The 19,758-nt window shown below is 39.3% G+C and overlaps 1 protein-coding gene and 1 long non-coding RNA gene across 9 annotated transcripts in view; one reads left to right on the forward strand and one right to left on the reverse strand.

Annotated features, from left to right (window-relative positions):
- Window positions 1-19,758, forward strand: part of LOC108503005 (sodium channel protein type 5 subunit alpha-like) — a 224,290-nt gene that overhangs the window by 42,878 nt on the left and 161,654 nt on the right. For 5 of the 8 annotated variants that reach the window (XM_017826522.1, XM_017826524.1, XM_017826525.1 and 2 more), the window contains exons 3-6: window positions 332-450; window positions 5,648-5,737; window positions 9,307-9,435; window positions 14,267-14,358. In XM_017826522.1, coding sequence (XP_017682011.1) covers window positions 332-450; window positions 5,648-5,737; window positions 9,307-9,435; window positions 14,267-14,358 — 430 coding nt within the window. Of the gene's footprint in view, window positions 1-331; window positions 451-5,647; window positions 5,738-9,306; window positions 9,436-14,266; window positions 14,359-18,173; window positions 18,400-19,758 lie in introns of those variants that run through there. The other 3 variants (XM_017826527.1, XM_017826529.1, XM_017826528.1) reach the window with 2 other exon arrangements.
- LOC108503006 lies at window positions 14,782-18,102 on the reverse strand. The gene is made up of 3 exons (XR_001876684.1): window positions 18,040-18,102; window positions 17,509-17,594; window positions 14,782-14,967 (listed from the first exon to the last, which is right to left on the reverse strand). It is a non-coding gene; the product is annotated as an uncharacterized LOC108503006 (long non-coding RNA).

The following is a 19,758-nucleotide window of genomic DNA, read 5'->3' on the forward strand; positions in this document are numbered from 1 at the left end:
GTTCCCCCACCACATTTTAATCTCCAGGTCATTTTTATTTTTAAAGGCGATTCCACTCTCTTCCCAGACCCTGATGGAGATGTTGCATGGAACTCTGTAAGGGTTGAAAGGACTAAAAATAGTTGGGATATTACAACAGGACGGACAACAGCTCTTTAGGGAAGGTCTTGGACAAAACATTTAACCAAGCGAAAAGGAATTTAGGGCTCTTGGGAGGGAAGGGGGAAAAAGGTATGGGATACTTGCAGGAATTTCCCAATGGGATGTGGGCTGGGAAAAGCTGAGTATAAATGCAAATACTGAATGTTCTCATTTTCATTTTGTTTTCCAGACATTTATAGTACTGAACAAAGGGAAGACAATCTTTCGATTTAGTGCCACTCCTGCCTTGTATATACTTAGTCCTTTCCATCCAATCAGAAGAGCAGCAATTAAAATTTTGGTACATTCATATCCTTTCTGTTGATTTCCCTCCTCATGTATTTTGTATGGGTTTTAAACACAGATGGATGGAAGTCAGAAACCATTTTATTTCATTAAGCTGTTTTAAATCTTTTGGCTGAATTTGCTTGCACAAGCAGAAATGCACTTGGATTTTCGGTTTGTTTCATTTTATATTGTTATGTGAGCTATAAAAAATGACTGTGTTATACTGCTGGCATCAGATAGTGTGAACTGCACTGGAGAGTCTGGTTAGTTTACTCAGGATTAAAAGATGTGAGGGGACTGATCATCTTCACCGAAGAGTCAGTGGAAGAAAGTGGGTGTAGTACCTTAGAAAGGAAGGACACCAGGGGAAATCTACAATAATGGAGATCTTTGCTACCAAGCACTTCAGCAAATTCTCCCAGAGGTGAAACTCTATGACGCCATATGCAGACACAATTTAATTTTGAACTGCCTCAGAACTGAAATTTTTTTCTCTCCTGAAACAGAATATTTTAAAAAATTGTTTTGTTGGTTCTTTTCAGGTTTGCTTATTAGAACGTGTTATACAGGCAGGAAAAAAAGCACAGGCTGTCCTGCTGGACCTTCCAACAGAAGGGCGGTGCCTGATTTCCTTTGACTCTTGTTCTGAAATCATGGGAGATACACTGCAGTAGTTGGTTTTGCTTGTTTTTTTAACAAAACCACAGAAACGTTATATTCTGACATAGACACATCTCTCTGAAAGGCCAAATTGACCCAAATATTCAGCTTTCTGTGAACATTACTGAAAACACACCCTTCTTTGTGACTTGGCTGCTTTCTCTGTGGTGCACATGAAAAACCTGGCAGTGATAATTCAGAGACTCCACATGCTGCTGTGCTCATTCTGTGATGTTTTAGTGATGGAAATCCCTCATCTGCAATGCTCCAGTCACCACAGAGAACTAACTAATAAAGCACATAGCATCTTAGAATCACTGGTTAATTATCAAGTTTGACCAAAAAAATAGGCAAAGAAACCAGATTCCCAGTGTTCGTCCATGCAGTGAGGGAAAAAATGTGATATTCTAGCAAAAGGAAAGACAGGTGAAGCTTCTGATTGCAATAATTCTATGCAAAAATGAATATGTGATATCATCCAAAATATTATTATGGTTACTAAGAATACACTGTAGAATTCCGCAGAGAGATTTGCTTGTGGATCACATTATGTGTGTGAGCAGTGCAACATATGCTGCCACACACCTAGAGCTCAACAGAGTTTTTAGGTACACTTAGCACAGCATTGCTGAAGTTAATCAAGGTCACTGCATTTGTCCAGGTATGGCTAAGAGAAGAATCTGAAAAAGTGTGAATATTGCCTCCAGTTTTGGAGGCAATTTTTCTGTCTTGCCCTCACTTTCCTCTACGCTGGCTGGTGAAGCCAAGAGGTCATAGGTTTGTGTAGCACAGGAGCTACATACCCTTTGTATCAGTCAACCAAAAGATAAATAAGCAAGAAATCCTTATCGTTTTACTTCCAAGGATAAAGACCACAGAGGAGAGCATTTAAAATATTTGTCAGGAAAGAAATACGGTCAGATGAGGACTGTAAAAATTTGGGAATGGCAGGTCTGTAGGCAAATATAAATTTAGCTCCCGAAATGTCCAAATTACCACCTTGTGTTGATAATGCCAGGAGATCCAGCAGCTCAAGCTCTGGCAGGCAAGGGCAGGAGACAACAACTCCATCCCAGTGAAACAGCAGCAAAGTTCCTGCATTAGGCACTGATTTGTTTTCTGTCAATAAAGACCTTTTGCATCAACCTGAAACACAAAGGCCAACGGGCTGAGCAGGCAGTCAATATCCCAGGCAAAAGGGAGCCTGAGTCGGCAAGTGCTCAAGCAGATAATATCCCAGACATGAATCTGGGAACCAGATCTATCGTCTTGCGTGACTGTAATCAAGCAATCTTTATTTTCCCCAGGGCAAAAGCCTAAAAGGAGCATTAGCAAATGGTGCCCTGTCACGTAAATATCTGAAGCAACTTCTTCAGTAGATGCCGTACTTCAATTTTCAGCCATTGAGTGTGCTGTGAAGGCCAACAGTAGAAGAGAATAGAGAGGACAGAGAAAAATCATCTTATAGAGAAGCCGTGGGGGTCATATTTCTTGGTTAAGTAGCTGTATATGGAGTTCTTCCTCTGAGATGTCAAGCAGGATAGATTCTGTATGTTCACTCACTATGGCTCATCCAGCCAAGCCTGATAAGTCTAGTCTTTCAAAAATACATCCATCCAAGGGAAAAAAAACATTCAGAGACTCCTAGGTATGTGAATTACTTCAACTATCAGCATATACTTAAACCTCTTCTAGATATTTCTCCTCCTATTCAGAGTCTAGGAGGTCTCACAAAAGGACCATGGCCAGAAGGTGGCCCTGGTCCATTTCTGTCAGAGGTGACACAGGGAGTATAGAGCTGCATCCTACTGATGAACACTTTATGCCTTCTGCATCATTATCAGCTGTTATTAACATCTTTCTTTACTATCTCCACCTATTAATGAGATTAAGCCACTGGTAACACTTCATCAATGCTTATGTTTAAAATACTCCTCTCATTTCTTGCCTGCAAGAAAAGGACCATTGTGTGGTGTCCTTAGTTTCCCCAAGCAGTTTGCTGACCTGTATAAAATCTTTAGCAATTGTTGTTTCTTGTTTTTCTAAGTATTATAGCTAGTTGCTCTGAGTTCACCACTGATCCAGAATGGGGGTTTGGCCAAAACTACCTTCCTTGATAGAATTATAGATTCTGGTGCATTAGAAAAAGAAATTAAAAAAAAAAAAATAAAGATTTTCCCATCTTTGTTCATGTTTTCTGATTGCAGCTTTTCTCCCATCTGATTTTGCACACTTTCCATAAGGCAAAATGAGACCTTGTGAAGCACCAATTATATGTACTATTCATTGGCACTAACCTTTGCTTGCACATATTATATGTAATTTGGCAATGATCACCTAAAGAGCCTCTAGTATTCAGTCTGCTAATTAACAATTATCCATCATAATGAAGTCTAGAATAGAAGTGTACCGTGGTTGACTCTATATCTTTGTGCTAGAAGATAAAATTTATAACTTTTAGAATCAGTTTGTGCAAAGCCTATTCTGTAACCTCAAATCGGAAATAATAGGTTTAATTTATTGCAGAAAGAATCCTGATGAGTAGCTTAGTATATTTGGTTTGTAGGCTTTCAAAAATTTGATTTAATAGCAGTTCTAAGATAGGGAACACACAATGCTGCTAATATTGCTTATCTCAATTTTATCTTCTTTGCTTTGTCCTTTCTGAGTAGATCATCATCACGGACTTTTTCTAATGCAAGCAATTGCATTAGATTTCAGGTAGGAATGTTAATTTTCATTCTGTAGGAATTTCTGTAGGTTTTTTTTGTTGTTGTTGTTGTTGTTGTTTTGGTTTGGTTTTTGTTTTTTAAACACAGACCTCTAACTTTGATGCATAACCAGCTGAAATGTTTCATTCTTCTCTGTTCTTTGTAGTTTTCAGCTTGGTCATGAAAACCAGATTGAATTCATAGTGCATTTGTTGTCCCAAAGCTGACCCTTTACATTTTCAACCTGAGTTCTCTGGTTTGTTCTCTTTGGTGCTTGAATAAGAAGGTGATGACACCTGCCTGTAAGTGAGCATCTGGGAAAGCTGTTAGATTTAGTTTATAACACAGGGGAACAGAGATATATAAATGAAACCAGTGATCCTGAATTCCTGTAGAGGAGTTTATTTTCTTGGAACTGAATTATGCTATTTGTTTGGCAAGATCTGAAGATACCACTTTGGTTTACTGTGCTTGTTTTCATAGCATTTCACGGTAGCTGAAAAAGTAATCCAGTGTTTTCTAGGCTGGCTGCAACTTAAAACTAATTGTGTTAACCAGAATGACACAACTCATAGAAACATATCTCAAGCTGACGTGAGAAAATGTGAGTGGGTATCAGATATCCTTCCCAGTCCTTCAGCAGGAGGTGTTGGCCCAGAAGTGGAAAATGTTTGTGAGATGAGCAATCCCTGTGAGTTCAATTACTGCTTTCTGCGATGGCCCTGGGGAATGCACAGGTTGGTTACTACCAATTTACCCTTGTAGTTGCTTATGTGGCCCACTGGAAAACCTTCCACTCTTTATTCAGCAGAGATTTTCGTTCTGCGAAAGGATAAATTTCATGCAAACATTTCAGGATGTAGGTTTGAAATTATATTCTTCAATCACTATTCTCAAACAAAAAATAACACCGATGGAATCAGTAAAGGGGTAAAAAAAAAACTTTTCTTTTTTTTTCCCAAAGAAAGCAAAAGAAATTTATATTCGGATGTTATTTGTCTTCTTTCCCAGTAGCATGGGACCAGTTATTTATGGAGGTGAATCCCATCATATTTTGAAATTATTTTTTTTTCTACACAAAGTGGCATGTGCTTTTAGGAGAGCCATTCAGTGAACTATGTTTCCCATTTCAGGAATTTGATTTAGGGTACATCTTTTCATATTTATGGCCTCAGCTTAGCAGCCAACTGCATGGACTATACACGTGGGAGGTTCATTTTAGCCTCCAGTTAGGGAATCTGGTGCCTCAGCTGAGGCAGAGAGCTCTGCAGACCAAGGCTGTATGTTTACCAAGCAGGTTTGCAGACCTAACCTTAAAATCAGTGCTCTGAAACTCATACTAGCTTTTGCTAAAACTTTATATTGAAAGTGAGATCTCAACCCCGTTAAAGAGATTAGAAAGACCAGATTTGTAACTTGCCCTGCTGCCTGAGAAACGTTTCAGGATGCAAAATAAAATGGGAATTTGCAGACACGGGTTTTTCTGTAGATACTTAAATGAGACTAATCCCTCTTTTCATACAAAGTTGTGCACCTATGCACACTGTCATCTGACCAACACAGCTGTAAATTTGGGGTATTGTGTTTTAAGAAGACTGCAGAGTCAGTACATTTGTTTACTGTATAAAGTATGCATAAAAGATGTAGGCAAAGAAAAAAAAGCAGGGAAAGTTCCGTCATTTTTTCTGTTTATATAACTCTTTGTCTACTTATGCACTTGCAAAAAATGTTTATTGTTCTTTAAGCAACTTGCAAATTATGATTGGGCTGTCATATCTTGTGTGAAGGGACAAAAATTTATGAAGTCTTGTATCATATGCATTGTTTTCCTTAATTCGCCTCTTTACATTGTTCAGTATGTTTATTATGTGCACTATTTTAACTAATTGTGTGTTCATGGCACAATCAGAGACTCCGTCATGGAATAAATATGTTGAGTAAGTATCCTTGCTGGTTTACAGCTGCTCTCTCCTCATCTCATCCTTCTTTTTCTATTCATTGTATTCTTATTTTCGTCTTGTTTGCTGCTGTCTAATTTCTTTCCAGTAATACTGATTATGGTATCTGCCCTCACAAAACGTTTTTCCAGGTAGTTTGGTTTTTGTTTTTTTTTTTTTTTTTTTGCCTGTGAAAACTTCCTTAGTAAGTAAACTGAAAATTTTTAGTCCGTGAATCTCATACTTCTTGCTCAATGCACCTTCAATGCTACATCTGAATAAAATCACATATGAGGACAACCCCGTTTGAACCTGGCCAGACTTCCACAGTTCTCATGCAAGAGATTTGATAGTTGGACACATCAGGATAGGCTGATGGATTTTAAGTTGAATTATTTCAGAAAATACTTCCTGAACATATTAGGTCTATCCTTAAACTGAAACTTACTGGAAGCAAAAGTTTCGTCTGGACCGAGCACGTCGTGAGAAGTGTTCCCCTGTGATCATTATTAGGAATATTTTATGAACATAAAAGTGTCTGGGAGCACTTTTAGGTGAATTCCTGTCTTTTTAGCTTGTCAAGCCTTTAGGAAATATAGCAAAGACATCACTTGAAGGTGTCTATTTGTTGTGGTGGTTCTGTGGTTGGTTTTTTATTTTTAATTAATTTTAAGGGAGGCAAGGGGAGTTCAGAAGGCCCATTTCATTTCTTTAAGTTGCTTTAAAATATTCCTTTTAGAAACAGATACCAGATGCACAAGCTAATCAACCTACAGTGCATTAAACAATTATTTTGGCTCATTGAACCAATCAGAACACACTTTTTATTTTTGACTGACATATGATAAACACAGCCATCTGCTGCTTCGTAGCCTGGTGGTTGGTCTACTCGGGGCTGTAAGGAAAGACAGTGAAACGCCCTTATTTAGGTTTCTTAAAATCATGCAGGACACATCTTCTAGGCCATAAATTGCTAATTATAGGCAGCACTGAACCAAATATTTCATCCGATCACAATAACATCCTAATCCCAGGATGTTTCATGTATTTCTGTAGAGTGTGGTACCCTCAAGTCTGTCTGTGACTGTCCTTTCCCTCGATGTTGTCCTTTTCCATAGCCATTCCACTGAATCATGGACATCTCATCCATGTGAGTCAAAATTTGGTCTGTTGGTCTACAGCTGGAAATTCAAACATTCTGGAGGGAAATATCAAAATGCTTATTGTGTCTCCTGCGAGCAGGAAAATGTGGATGATGTTATCAGTGCATCAAGCAGAGTGTGCAAGAAATGTAGAGCAGAATTGCAAATGGACTCATGCAGCATGGAGTAAATCCTTCCATGTTTCCTCTTCTCCTGTGTCCCCTCATATCTCTCAGCTTTTCCTCCTCAGGTGCATAGAATGAAATCAAAGTCAAGTACTTTTGAGGAGCAAAATAACCCAATGAACTGTAATTCAAATTGATTAATATTGGATTTGGAAAAGATACATTTAATCCACTTTGTTCTGCTGTTTCAGACTCACGGGGGATAGAAGAATAACCTTGTGAAAATATTTGTCCTAGATCTTCCTTTAAAACATTTTCCTTACCATTTTGAAAATAGAAATAAATTCAACTTCCCTCCACTAAAAAAAAAATTTTAAAACCCCCTGACTTCTGTTGTTAAAGAAGCTGTTCAGTTGCTGGAGGACTTTGCCCGATCCATTTAGAATTAGATGATGATTATACAATCAATTAAACCCATCTGACATGCTGAATAAATACAAGTGCTTTATCACTTTAATGAGCTTATGTACCGTTAAGTATTTTTTTTAGTTCTTTGCATGTGTTTTCTGCCTGTATTACTGAACACACATGCTCAAAGAGACTGTCACATGAGTGACCTATATTAGAAATACCGGAGCAAAATTAAATAGGAGCCGTGAAAAGTTGGATGCAAGATAATGCTTAAGTGTATGGTCAAAGAGGTGGGAGAGACATGTAATGCCCGCTGTTGCACAGAAACTGTCCTGCTAATCACCATTTTAAGATGAAGCACACTGAGGTTTTATAACATATGTAACTAGCTCTGCTGTGCGACAGGATGGCAGGAGGGCATGAGATTTGTCACTATCTGTGTTTGTGCCCAGTTGCAGATCAGTGGAATACAACTAAAAGGAAACACCTCCATTTTATGCATAATGAAGTTCTTCCTTATATTGCACCTTTAATTGCTTACACCTTTCTTTTTTTTTTTTTTTTTAGCGAATAGGAATCTCAACTGCTATAATTCTTTTGTGTGTGATGGCACCATTGTAGCTACTGATGTTTAGCCAGTGTTTCCAGTGAAAGCCCCTAACATCACGGCTTATAATAGTCATGTTTTAGTAGATTTTAGGTGTTTGAGGTTTTTTAATAGGCTTTGGTATCATCTGCCTCTTTGTTTGGAGAAAAGGGATAGGGAATGTCAGTGGTGGATACTAAACATTTATTTCTTTTATTAAGATATGACCTAGAATACCTAGTCCCACTGGGCTAGGTAGAAACATTAAAAAAGAGCTGTTGCATGCCCTGAACTTTGTCTCTGATGGTAGGTAGAGCCCTGGGTGAATAGAAATCTGAATGCTATAAATCACATGCATTACTGTCCTCCACAGAGATTTTGCTAAATTTTATTACAAGTGTCAACTTTATTACAAAAGGTAAGATCTATGTTCTAGACCAGAACATCACTGTCAAGAGGCTGTTGGCAATAACTTACTAGGGGGGAAAAAACAACCTCGTGTCTCCTTTGCTGTCAAGCAGGTCAAAATTACTACATATAGTTTTTGGGTGGGAGTTTTTTTACTCTTTTTCACTGAAGGTGTTTTGTTGTTTAATTCTCCAGGCTGGAGTGGTTTGCCACGGATAGTGAAACACAAAGGAATTTGCAGAACAAATACTCTTTTCAGCTAATAAAACCAAGTGGTGACATTTTTTTAACCTGCTGTACTTCAAAATGTCCTGGGTAGGATGAGCTGAGAGGTATGAAGGGAACAACCACCCTCCTTGGAATGAGAGAAACAACAAGGATTGTGGCATAATGTTGCCAAGAGAGGCTGTGGACTCCCCATCCCTGGAAGTGCTCAAGACCAGACGCCTGGTCTAGTAGGTGTCCCTACCCATGGCAAGGGGCTTGGAGCTAGATGACCTTTAAGGTTCCTTCCAACCCAAAGCATTCCATGACTCCCTAATCCACTCCTCTTTCACTGGTGATCGCAGGCAGAGCTTCAAAAGTCCCATAGCACAGCTCAGCATCGTAGTGTTCCTGCTTGACTTAACGAGGGAGGAATCATCAAGGTACACCCTGTGGTGAAAACTGTCTTCATCCTGTGGCTGTCAAGAGCACCTTCTTGGTGGAACATTTCTTACATGTTCCTCGTTCCACACACGAGGCTGCTCATGCACAGCCCAGTGCTGCAGCCGTGACTCACCTGAGCAACCCCAGTGAGTCGGGCAGGAGTACCTCAGTGAGTTGAGTGTGTCTCTGCTGTTCCTGTCTGCTGCTTGCTAATGCTCTTGCTCATCTTGGCCGCTTTTTTCCCCCCAGGTACACTTTCACTGGCATTTACACTTTTGAGTCGTTGATAAAAATATTGGCAAGAGGATTTTGCATGACGGAATTCACCTTCCTTCGAGATCCATGGAACTGGCTGGATTTCAGTGTTATTGTTATGGCGTAAGTAGCACTCCTTTTTAATTTTCAAGATAGTCATATGCAATAGAACTCTTTTAAAAATTCTGTGGCTGTTATTTCCCCCCCTCCCTCATATTTTACTGAAAATGAGAAGGGGCTGAAGTGTATTATGATGGAGGTATTTTTGCCTGAGTGGCTTAAGAGGAAAAAGTCAGAGGAATCCTCAGTTCTGTTCTTTCAATTCACTAGACTATTTTGGAGAAATTATTTACTTTCTCCATGCTCCACAGAAAGAGCTGTTTGTAAAATATCCATAATAATACATATCTAAGGTAGTTTTGAGAAGCTCAAGACCCCTGAATAGAAAGTATTATAAATGTGACTGAACACCCATGTATTTAAATCCCTATTTATAATCTATCTATCCATAACATCACCAAAGCTGTTTTCACATCCTTCTCTTCACACACCCTCTTCACCCAGAAAGTAATTACTATTGTACTACAATAGAAAATTAATTTATAGGCCTCTAAAACTTGTTATATATCTTGGGAATAGAAATTTGGCCCCCACCATGATATTCCCCTTCAGCTGTATACTTCTACCTAGATTGTTAGAGTTCATTCAGGACATGTGGGATTCTGGTGCTTTGAAGGAGGTGATGGATTTGTGGCATCCAGACAGCTAAAAATACACAGGGGTAGGGGAGCAGTCAGCCAAAGCTTACAGGGGACACAGGGTCAGCCCAAGCTCTGGCCAAAGGCAAATGTCTGACACTGTCACTACTTCCAGCTAATCTAGAAATCCAGATTTTCTTCATAGTCACAGAAGAGAGAAAAGCATGCAAAGAATGCATGTAATCTTCAAGTGAAAGCTAGTAGAGATGCATGAAAAGCTCCATTTCTTAATCATGGAAGGATTTCATCCGGTCTCCCTGTTTTTTTTTTCTGCTTAATGGTACCCCTATTCAGTTCTGGGTTTAGGTTGGTTCTCGCTGCCATCTTTGGAGCTCATAATTCACAGCACTAAGTGAGATGCAAATGTGTTAGCACTGACATTTGAGCTGAACTCCTGGGATTGTGATATTTGAATGGAACCAAAATTGGGAAATAACATTCAACCAAACTTAGCTCGCATGCCAGTGAGGGCCACTGAAGTTGAAAGCACAAGTCTGTTAGGGAGCAGGGATCAGGACCAGTTTTCAGAGTCCAGACTCTCTCTGGACTCTCAGGACGATTCTCTTGGTTTAGTTTTAGGCAGTTGTGCAAGGAACAGTTTGTTGGACACCATGGTCCTTGTGGGTCTCTTCCAACTTGAGATATTCTGTGATTCTGTGGTCCTTGCCAGCATTTAGCAGAGCAGCATGAAGGTGTGTAAAACCTGTGTGAACTTCCTCGGGAACACTCCCATTTATTTCAGTAGGCTTTGGATCAAAGCCAGTCCTAGGCCAGGTCCTGGTATCTGTTACTGCATTCCTATGGATTTGGCTGAACTGACATCTGGCCGTTATGATAAGCTTTTAAAAAAACATTCAAGGCAGATGGGGAGAATCTTTTGGAGGTCAGCACACATTAGGTATTTTTCTCAGCTAAACTTTTCCTCAAGCATTACTAAGTGCAATTCTCCTGCAACATTTAGAGGCAGGACAGAACAAAACAAAACAAAAAACAAAAGAGAGTCACCAGCCTGCTCCTCTGTCTCCTGTCCATCAGGCAGTTGGTAAAAGCAGCAAACTCATCTGTTTGGGAGTTAGGACATGAGTTTATTTGTAGGTCTCATGGAGAATTTCTGTGCAAGGGTTCCCTGTTTTTCTAGGGAGGTTTTTGATAGTAAGGTAGAAAGGAGCAGAGAAAAGGCCAAGAGGAGCCACAGCTTGCAACCTTGACCATGAACCTGCTTCACTTCATCTTCTCAACTCAGGCAGAAGTTGGGGCATCACCCCTGACTCTGGGAGCTCCTCTGGGAGCATCTCATATGCTGTCACTGAAAGTCAAGTCTTAGCAGTCAGTGTGGGGCACAGTCTGTTTATCCCTTAAATTCGGTCCACATAATTTCTGGGTGTTTGGAATTTACTGAGCAGGAAAGATGTGAAGGTTTGCACAGACTTTGAAGTGGACAGTTACTCACAGGTGAATTATTCACTCCCTGTCGGTAGGAACCAGGATTTGGTGCCCAGAGTTTGTGGGCTTACCCCTATTTTTTCTTTTCTGACTCTAGAGTTGAATGGTCTCTCAGTGCTCCAGCCCAGGGCTTCATGAAAACTTCCTTAAGGCTTCTCTAATGAGAGGCTTAGGAGTGTGTTCTTTCTTTCTTAGCTACATTTTAATTTTCTTTCTAAATGCTATTTCATCTCTTAGTTAGAAGATCCCTAAAACAGGGAGACCTGCAACTGCAAAATATCAAGCTTCTTAGCATCAAACTATACCACTGGCTGTGCTCTTCAGAACCAGCATCCATTCCTATTGTTTCTTACTTTAAGGCATACTATACCAACACTTTCAGAATGGAAAAAAAAAATTGGAATTCTGGAATAGAAAATAAATAGAGAAGTGCTTCCTTGAGTCTACAGGCAGCAGTGAGAGAGTTAAAAGTGGCTGCAATATGATCTTCATATGTACAATGAAACCTCCTTCCCAAATATGCAAGCAGAAGATAGCACAGAGCTTTGGATAATGGAATCTATTCTGATATGATTTAGCCTTCATATAAATCCAATTTGCAAGTAATTTAAAGTAAGATTGATCACACAGGTAACTCTGGTGTTGTCTTTGCTTGTAGCTAGTGTGCTGCCAGGGGTATTTCTGTATCTGGAAACAAAGAAGGCTTGAGGATTCAAAATGGAGGAGGCTGATAAGGGGCCATTAGATTCAGATGGGCAGAGGGGTTTTGAGCCAGCAGAAAATCTGATTATGTCACTGATGGGTGTTATAGTGGAAAGACAATAATTTGTTTTAGAGTTATTGCAAAATAACTTCTGACCTTCTCTTTTGGACAGAAACAGCACAGATTGGGCCACAGAGAGTAGTTTTAAATAGTACACTAGAGAGTAGGAAGTACCACAGGTCTCCAGGGTTTTTCTCCCATCCTGTGCCAGCAGCCATGGCTTGTGACCCTCTCTGGGGCCAGGGATGGGTTCAAATTATGAAACTGCCCCTGTTTAGATCCCTCTTTCACAGACCAGCAAGTACTTCCCAGGACAGGTGAGGGAGATGCAGCTGCAACTCTGGGCTGGAAAGTGCCCTGTCAAAAGCTTAAAGACAAGAAGCAATTCCCTGGCTAGCAGGAAAATCCAGGGTGGGAAATCCAGTTGCATCTTTCTCCACAATACAGAGGAACTGGTCTGCTGCAGTTTGATAGAAGAAATGGCCAAAATAAATCTTAGTTAACTATTACAAACAAGCAGCAGTATTATTTGCTTCGCATGCTTGCTCACATGTTTATAATGTGGTTTTACAAACCTCTGGCCAGCAAAACCATATTCTTGTCATATTGCTTCTCCCCAAATTATATTTTTCCACCACCTTTCATGCTGCAGAAGAGTTTGGGAGAGAGGCACTAGGTAAAGCTGGGGAGGAAACAGGTAAATCTTTGCCCAGACTCCCCTATGAGATTATGAAGAAAAGCAATATTGCTCTTCCAGGCTATAATCTGGATTAGTAGATATGGAGAGGATGCTTTGTCCTCCCCAGGGGCCTTTGGACAAAGCCCACTTAAGCAGGTTTTGTAAAATAACCAGGTGAGGTTTTATCTTAGCAAACAAATGCCTCAAAGAAGTAGAATATTTGAATGAAATTTAATGGAATTTTAATAGTGAAATTCAAGGGTCCAAGGCCTCTTTTATTCAGAAGGTACAGTGGTGACTACGCTTTTACTGTATACTGAGTTGGAGGAAATAATTTTGTACAACACTGATAAGACAAAACTCATTCCAGGACTGACCCTCCTGGGAGCATTTAGCTCAGATGTGGCATGTGTCTCCAGGATGACCAAAACAGGCATGGCAGGGAAGAGCTGGGGTTGGTATTTTAATCATAAAGAGTTTTTACTGAGATGGCAGTTATATTCATTTAAACTCCATCTTCCTGCAGCCAAAGGATATGAATTTGATGTACAAAACAAAATACAATTCTAAGCATCTCTTGAAACCAACATCTGCTTTACAACAGTATACAGCATCTTAAAATAACCCAGTAGAAGTGTTTGCATTGATATTTTCCCATGTTGTCCTATATGTAGCTTTCAGAAGCTATTATGTGAAAATTACTTGGGTATTTGAAGCTTTTATTTTATTTTCTTTTAAGAACAGCAAAATAACTCAATATTTCCTATAATGTAAAGAATTTTTCTTTCATTAAACTAAATGATGGTAAAATCTTTAAAGTATTTATTGCTGAACAGCACGATAACAAAGTTCACCCACTAGTTTTAAAGAATTGATGCCTATTAGATAAGTTTAATAGTTCAAGTAGCATTTGAAATAATGTGTACTAAGAAAAACCCAGGACAAATGGCATCAAAGAACAGCCTGAAAAGTGGATGCACCTCTCATTTGGCTGTGTTTGCTCCCTGTGTATGAATGCTTTATTCATTCAGGCAAGTCTCATACTCTATTGTATAATTCCAAATAACTGTGACTTAATTCTACAGGTATGTAGGAGAATTTGTGAATGTAGGCAGTGTTTCACCTCTTCGGACTTTCAGGGTATTGAGAGCTTTAAAAACTATTTCAGTAATCCCAGGTAAGAAGCCCTGATCCTTACGTTTTGGCTCTCAGCTACAAGTGATTCTTTCTCTGTCTCTCTTTGTCCCTTTGATTGTTGTTTTTTTGGCTGGTGTTTTGTCATTGTCTGTGTGTGACTTTCCCTTGTTACAGATACATAACTGAATTTGTGGACCTGGGCAATGTCTCAGCCTTACGAACGTTCAGAGTACTGCGGGCGCTGAAAACAATCTCAGTCATTTCAGGTGAAAATCAGGTTAAACACTCCGGCTGCAGTTAAAGCCTACATGCCATTTCCAGTAGCAAACACCGTAATTACAAATGACTAAAACCATAGACACTGATCAGGAAATGGAGGAATGTAGGGAATGTGACCTGTCAATAGAATACGTTTTCTTATGTGTTTTTCCAATATGGTGTTTGTGGGCAGAAGGAATGGGAGTGCCTCCAAAATTACAGACCTCACCAAGAGGAGTGCTGCTGTAAGAACAGTGGCTCATGAGTCACATGCATAAAGTACCCATTCCTGAACCATATCAAAATGGCAATGAAACTCTTTTAAAGCCTTTGGATATTGATTTTTAAAAATGGAAGGTTAATGACCTCAAAATGCATATTCATGTTTAAGAGCACATTGATAGAGGGATCTAAATCTGTACTATGAGCTGAGGTTTCAAGACTGCAGGCACAGATAGCCTACTTTGTCATGGTGTTTATCCAATTGCATGTGATAGAAGCACTGTTGAAATTTTGGGTCTTGAAGAGATCAGAGAACTTTTCATTATTGATTTTGGTAGGTCCAGCATTTCATCGACTCGCATTTTCTAGGATATGATTTTCCAGTCTTCCCCCCTCTGAAAAAAAAAATCAGTGTTTTACTACACATCTGATAGTGAAAGAAGCTCTTTATTTAATGTTACTATTTTAAAAAAATTAATAACATTTACTATTAAGCAATTTATGCAGAGATGAGTCCACTGAGGACTAACCATACGACAGCACTTTCTTGCCAAGCATTATCTATGGACAGGTCTCATTCAGCCTCAGTGTTTAACATCTCCAACCTGCATGACAAGGTAGAGAAGATAGCAAAAACCATGCATGGTAGATACTCTCTTTGATAATCCTGAACAGATGTTGGCAATTACGTGTCAAAAATATTCAAAACGTCAAAAGAACTGCTCAGATTCTCACACACAGCTCTTGAAGGTTAGAAGGGCTTTTCCACCCACTCTGTTATGCACATCCACACTGTAATATAAATCCAAACAAATTCTGAGGTGTAAACTTATATGGACATGTATTAAAACTAAACATCAGCACTCATATGGAGTATAAGCTAGAAATGATAATTCTGGAATGGAAGTGTTAAGTAAAAACATATATAGATCTAGAATTTGCTCACTCATTCCAACACCAGAGCAATGAACATCAGGGAAATTACTTGGAGAGCAAGGTACTTTTTGCTGAAAGTGTATGTCCAAATATAGGTTTTAAAGAATACTCTAATATGATCATTCTTTAGGTCCTTGAAATCAGTACCTGTCTTAATTTTTGTCTTTAAGTTTTAAAGAATAATCTATTAACAGAGAGGGTTTCTTTTAAATTTTTCTCTAATGGGATTTCCATTGAGAAATTATTTTTATTTTCATTGGGAAACAAAGCTGAGCACAGTTTTACAGATCATGTGGGATAGTACTGGCTAATCAGAGAGAAAGCCAGAATTTGTTTCCTAGTGTCCTTTGCTAGCAGTTTGAAGACTAACTTGGAGGGACAGCCATCTCCAGGGGACACCTTTCACGTTGCATCTTGTCTTAAGCTTGAGCCTCTTCAGAGCAGAGCCTGTCAATTTTTCTGAGCTATATATGTAGCAATTTTCTGCTGTCCTGTATCAGAAGGGGAGCTGAAGTTTGTTTTACATCAAATGATAAAATTTGACTTAGTGGGGAAAAAATCTGAGTACTGAGATTCAGAAAAACATTATTTGAAAATACACCAAACCCCTTCAGTGATATTAAACACTGAGTTGTTCCATTTGTTGGTTAATCGAAGAAAAAAGAAAAAGAGTATTATTTATTAAAGTAATACATAATAACTCAGTCTCTTTTTTCATTCCGACTGAATATTTGATTAGTTTTTTGATAACTGAATTTTTATGTACAAGTCACTAAATTATTTGGTGACATAACTACATGAAGATATGCTAATAGAATATCTGGCCTTTGATTTTATCATCAAGATTACCTGCGCACTGAGTATGTTTAAATTACGAATGTAGAGAGCTACAAATTGCCATGGAACACCGATCTGCCAGTGAAACACAGGTGAGGTGTTGGGGTTTTTTTAATGTTAGCAGATAATTTCAGAGTCAGTTCATTTTTCAGTTAGACACATATATTTTAAAAGAAATATTGAACATGATGCCGTGGTTTATTTGGAGATCAGTCTGAATTTTTAATGATAACATAGTCTTATGCTGAGGGGAAATATTTTTCCACAATAGGCTTAAAAATGAGAAAATTATGAACATTAATATCTTTCATGAGATTTTTGGGGTTAACAGCAATAGAGAGGAGAGGGTGGTTGTTATTTTTGCCACTTCCCAGGTGCAAAACACTGAGTTGTATTCTCCTTTGCAAATATCTAAGCTTTTCCTCAATAAAATTGATCACGCTTTTCCATCAGGTACTTATATTTGCACAAACATACTTGGACTCAACATGCTGAGTGAAAGTGCTTACCGAAAGTAACGGGCCAAGTCCTCCGTGGTGTAAGGCTTCTGTCCAGCAAAGCACTTAGAGGCTGGTTTTCAAAGGCTTTCTGCTTCACTTGGAATCAATGAGTTTCTCTATTGACTCCAGAGGGAGTCAGTAAAGCTAACAATTAGTGCTTTTAAAAATCTCACCTACCTTTAATGCCTTGCTCTAAGTGCTCAAGCAGGCACGGGGATGTTTAGGGGACACGGACTCACAGGACTCAAAAATATCTCCTAAACTCAGAGTCCATTCCCCTGGCCTAAGGCTGTGCTTAGTATAGCTCTAACATGGCATGATATTTATTTCCTGACTACTTCTAGCAATCCTTCAAAGGTGGAGGTCTCAGGATCTTCCTGAGAAGTCTGTTCCAGAAACTCATTGCTTTTGCCATTAGAAGATTTGTCCCGGGAGGATGGATCAGATCCAGATCCAGTAACGCAAATATTTGCATGTACCATCAAGCTGTGTGATTCCCTCTCACTGGGAAGCTGTGGTTTGATTGCCATAATGCCAATATCTCCTGCTTCCCATGGCCGTGGACCTGATTCCAGACTCCCATCCAGCCTTCCTCTCTCAGTGTATTATCAGCTCTTTCTTTTTTACCCTAGACCTGTGTAAGACATCAGGTCAGTGCCTTACCTTCAGTGGCAGCCCTCAACATGCCAGAAGACCTTCATGGAAGCCCTTGATTTTCCTTTTTCTGAACTAAACACACCGGTTTCTTCCTGTTTTCCAGTTTCCCATGGCATCAAGAGGAAAAAAAAGCTTTGTACAGGTTCAGGTGCATAGAAATACACATCATTTTCTCTGTGGGAGCATAAAACCTTTAACTCTCAGTTATTTTATTTATTAATTAGCATCTTGCACATTGCCATGGCAACTGGATTAATTTGATTTTCAATCTAGATAGGAACCATGGTCAGCAGCAGAACAACCCACTGAACTCACTCATTTATCTCCCATTACCATCCCATTACCAGCATATCTGAGTCCCAGTGTGCTCCATAGGAACTCTTCCCATGACAACAGAGGGTCTTGAATCATATTTATCTTCATGGAAATCATCAGTGGTTTTGATAACTACTGATCGAGATAATATAAACCCCGAGGTGCACCCTTCTATGCTTGTCCATCAAAAGACCACAAAATGCAGGCCATCACCATCATTACCATCATTATCATCATCACCATCACCAGGATTTCATAAACTGCCTGTATCTAGAGAAGCTCCACTGCTCTTTCTGGAACAGGCGTATACATCACAGACATCTCACATAAAATGACAGGATACCAGCGAAAGGTGACCTCATAGAAAATTGGGCCAAGGCACTTTGGGGCCTGATCCAGCTCCCATTTAAGTTAGTGTGAGACTAAAGTCTATAAATAGTGCTGTGAATGTTATCCAGTACTTTAATGATAGCCAGAACAGAGCTTGGAGAACAAGAATTAAGACTGTGTGGAGGTTGACCCTTGTTCACTGCTTCAGTCTCACTGAAGTCCTGCTGCAGAGAGATAAATGACATCCTTTGGGTGGGTAAATCACTTAGCTCAAGAAGTAACTATCCCAGAAGTGAGAAATATATGACATATTTGTGTTTTCCTTGGAGACTGGCCTGTCAGTCACATTTCCATGCAGAGACAGTCTACGGGAATGCTGACAACCATTCGAGTTTGCCAACATGCTATTAAATTCTTTGCTGCCCCATGTCTCAGTGGCTAATTACAAAATACGCTCATCAAGGGTGAGCTCTTCTCTCCCTACATGCACATGACTCACACAGACATTTACAAGACACGTGAGTATCCTCAGGGGAAGGAGTGGGACAGGTGAGGACAATCATGCTGCAAGTCACACTCTCCTTTTTTTGGTTTTTTTTTGCTTTTTCTCCCTGCTTGTTTCCAGACTGTGCATGAAAGTGTCTGATGTTCTGTAGGTGATTGCCAACATCTGGTATGGATGTCATACTGAATTATGCTAATACTTTCTCACATCTCGTAGAAGGAATGGATGGTGTTTTGGGATCTTGCCATTTCTCATTGTTTGGTGTTGCTTGCATTTTCTATCGTTTCTGATTTGCATTTGAAAACCAATTATTTGATTAACCTCTGAATGTGATAATTTCTACCTGCCTTCACAGGAATGTTTGGGCCAAATTCTTCTTGCTTTCTGCAGATGCCAGGCTGCCTATACAGCCCTCATTCCACTGATTTTGGGTCTCATGGTGTTTTTCATGTCATGCAAGCAGGATTTGGCCCAGAGGTGTGGAAAGAAGTCAGTGATTCAGAAAAAAGCCTGTTATCAATTCACTCCACAGGGAGTAATCTATTGACCCATTGTCATTAACGGGTGTAGATGTCACTCAGCTTTGGATCAGATCCTCAGGTTTTTTCCTGCATGCTGCCTGGTTTGATGTTTGACTTGCAAGAATTAAATAAATGCCTCTAATGCCCCATAAATAGTATCTTCTATTAAGCTATATTTCAGTGCTCTCATTGGCACTATTTCAAAGAAGGATTATTTATCCAGAAGATTTAACTGTGCTCTAAATTTGAATACATCTAGCTTGCTTTTACAAAACATGGGATTGATTCAGAGAGATGCAGAGCACCTGGGAGAGGTTCTGGGTGTCCTTATTTCCCCTCAGCCCTTCCATTTCGGAGGCACAGAAAATTTAAATGAATAGTGACTTAAATATTTTATTTAGCTGTGGCACTTAGTTGTGTCAACCACCTTGATGGATGTGACTTAATTTTCTGGGCAATTTTGTTTTTAAAGGAGGGGAAAAAACAGTTAAACTGTAAGTATAACACTATCCAAATGGTTTTCCTGGAAAGTTTTAATAAAGGTCCAGGAGGCAGAGTACAAGTTATTTTTAAATGGTCTTTAAT

The sequence above is a fragment of the Lepidothrix coronata genome, unplaced genomic scaffold, assembly GCF_001604755.1.
Source record: "Lepidothrix coronata isolate B3197 unplaced genomic scaffold, Lepidothrix_coronata-1.0 Scaffold128, whole genome shotgun sequence".
Taxonomy (NCBI): Eukaryota; Metazoa; Chordata; class Aves; order Passeriformes; family Pipridae; genus Lepidothrix; species Lepidothrix coronata.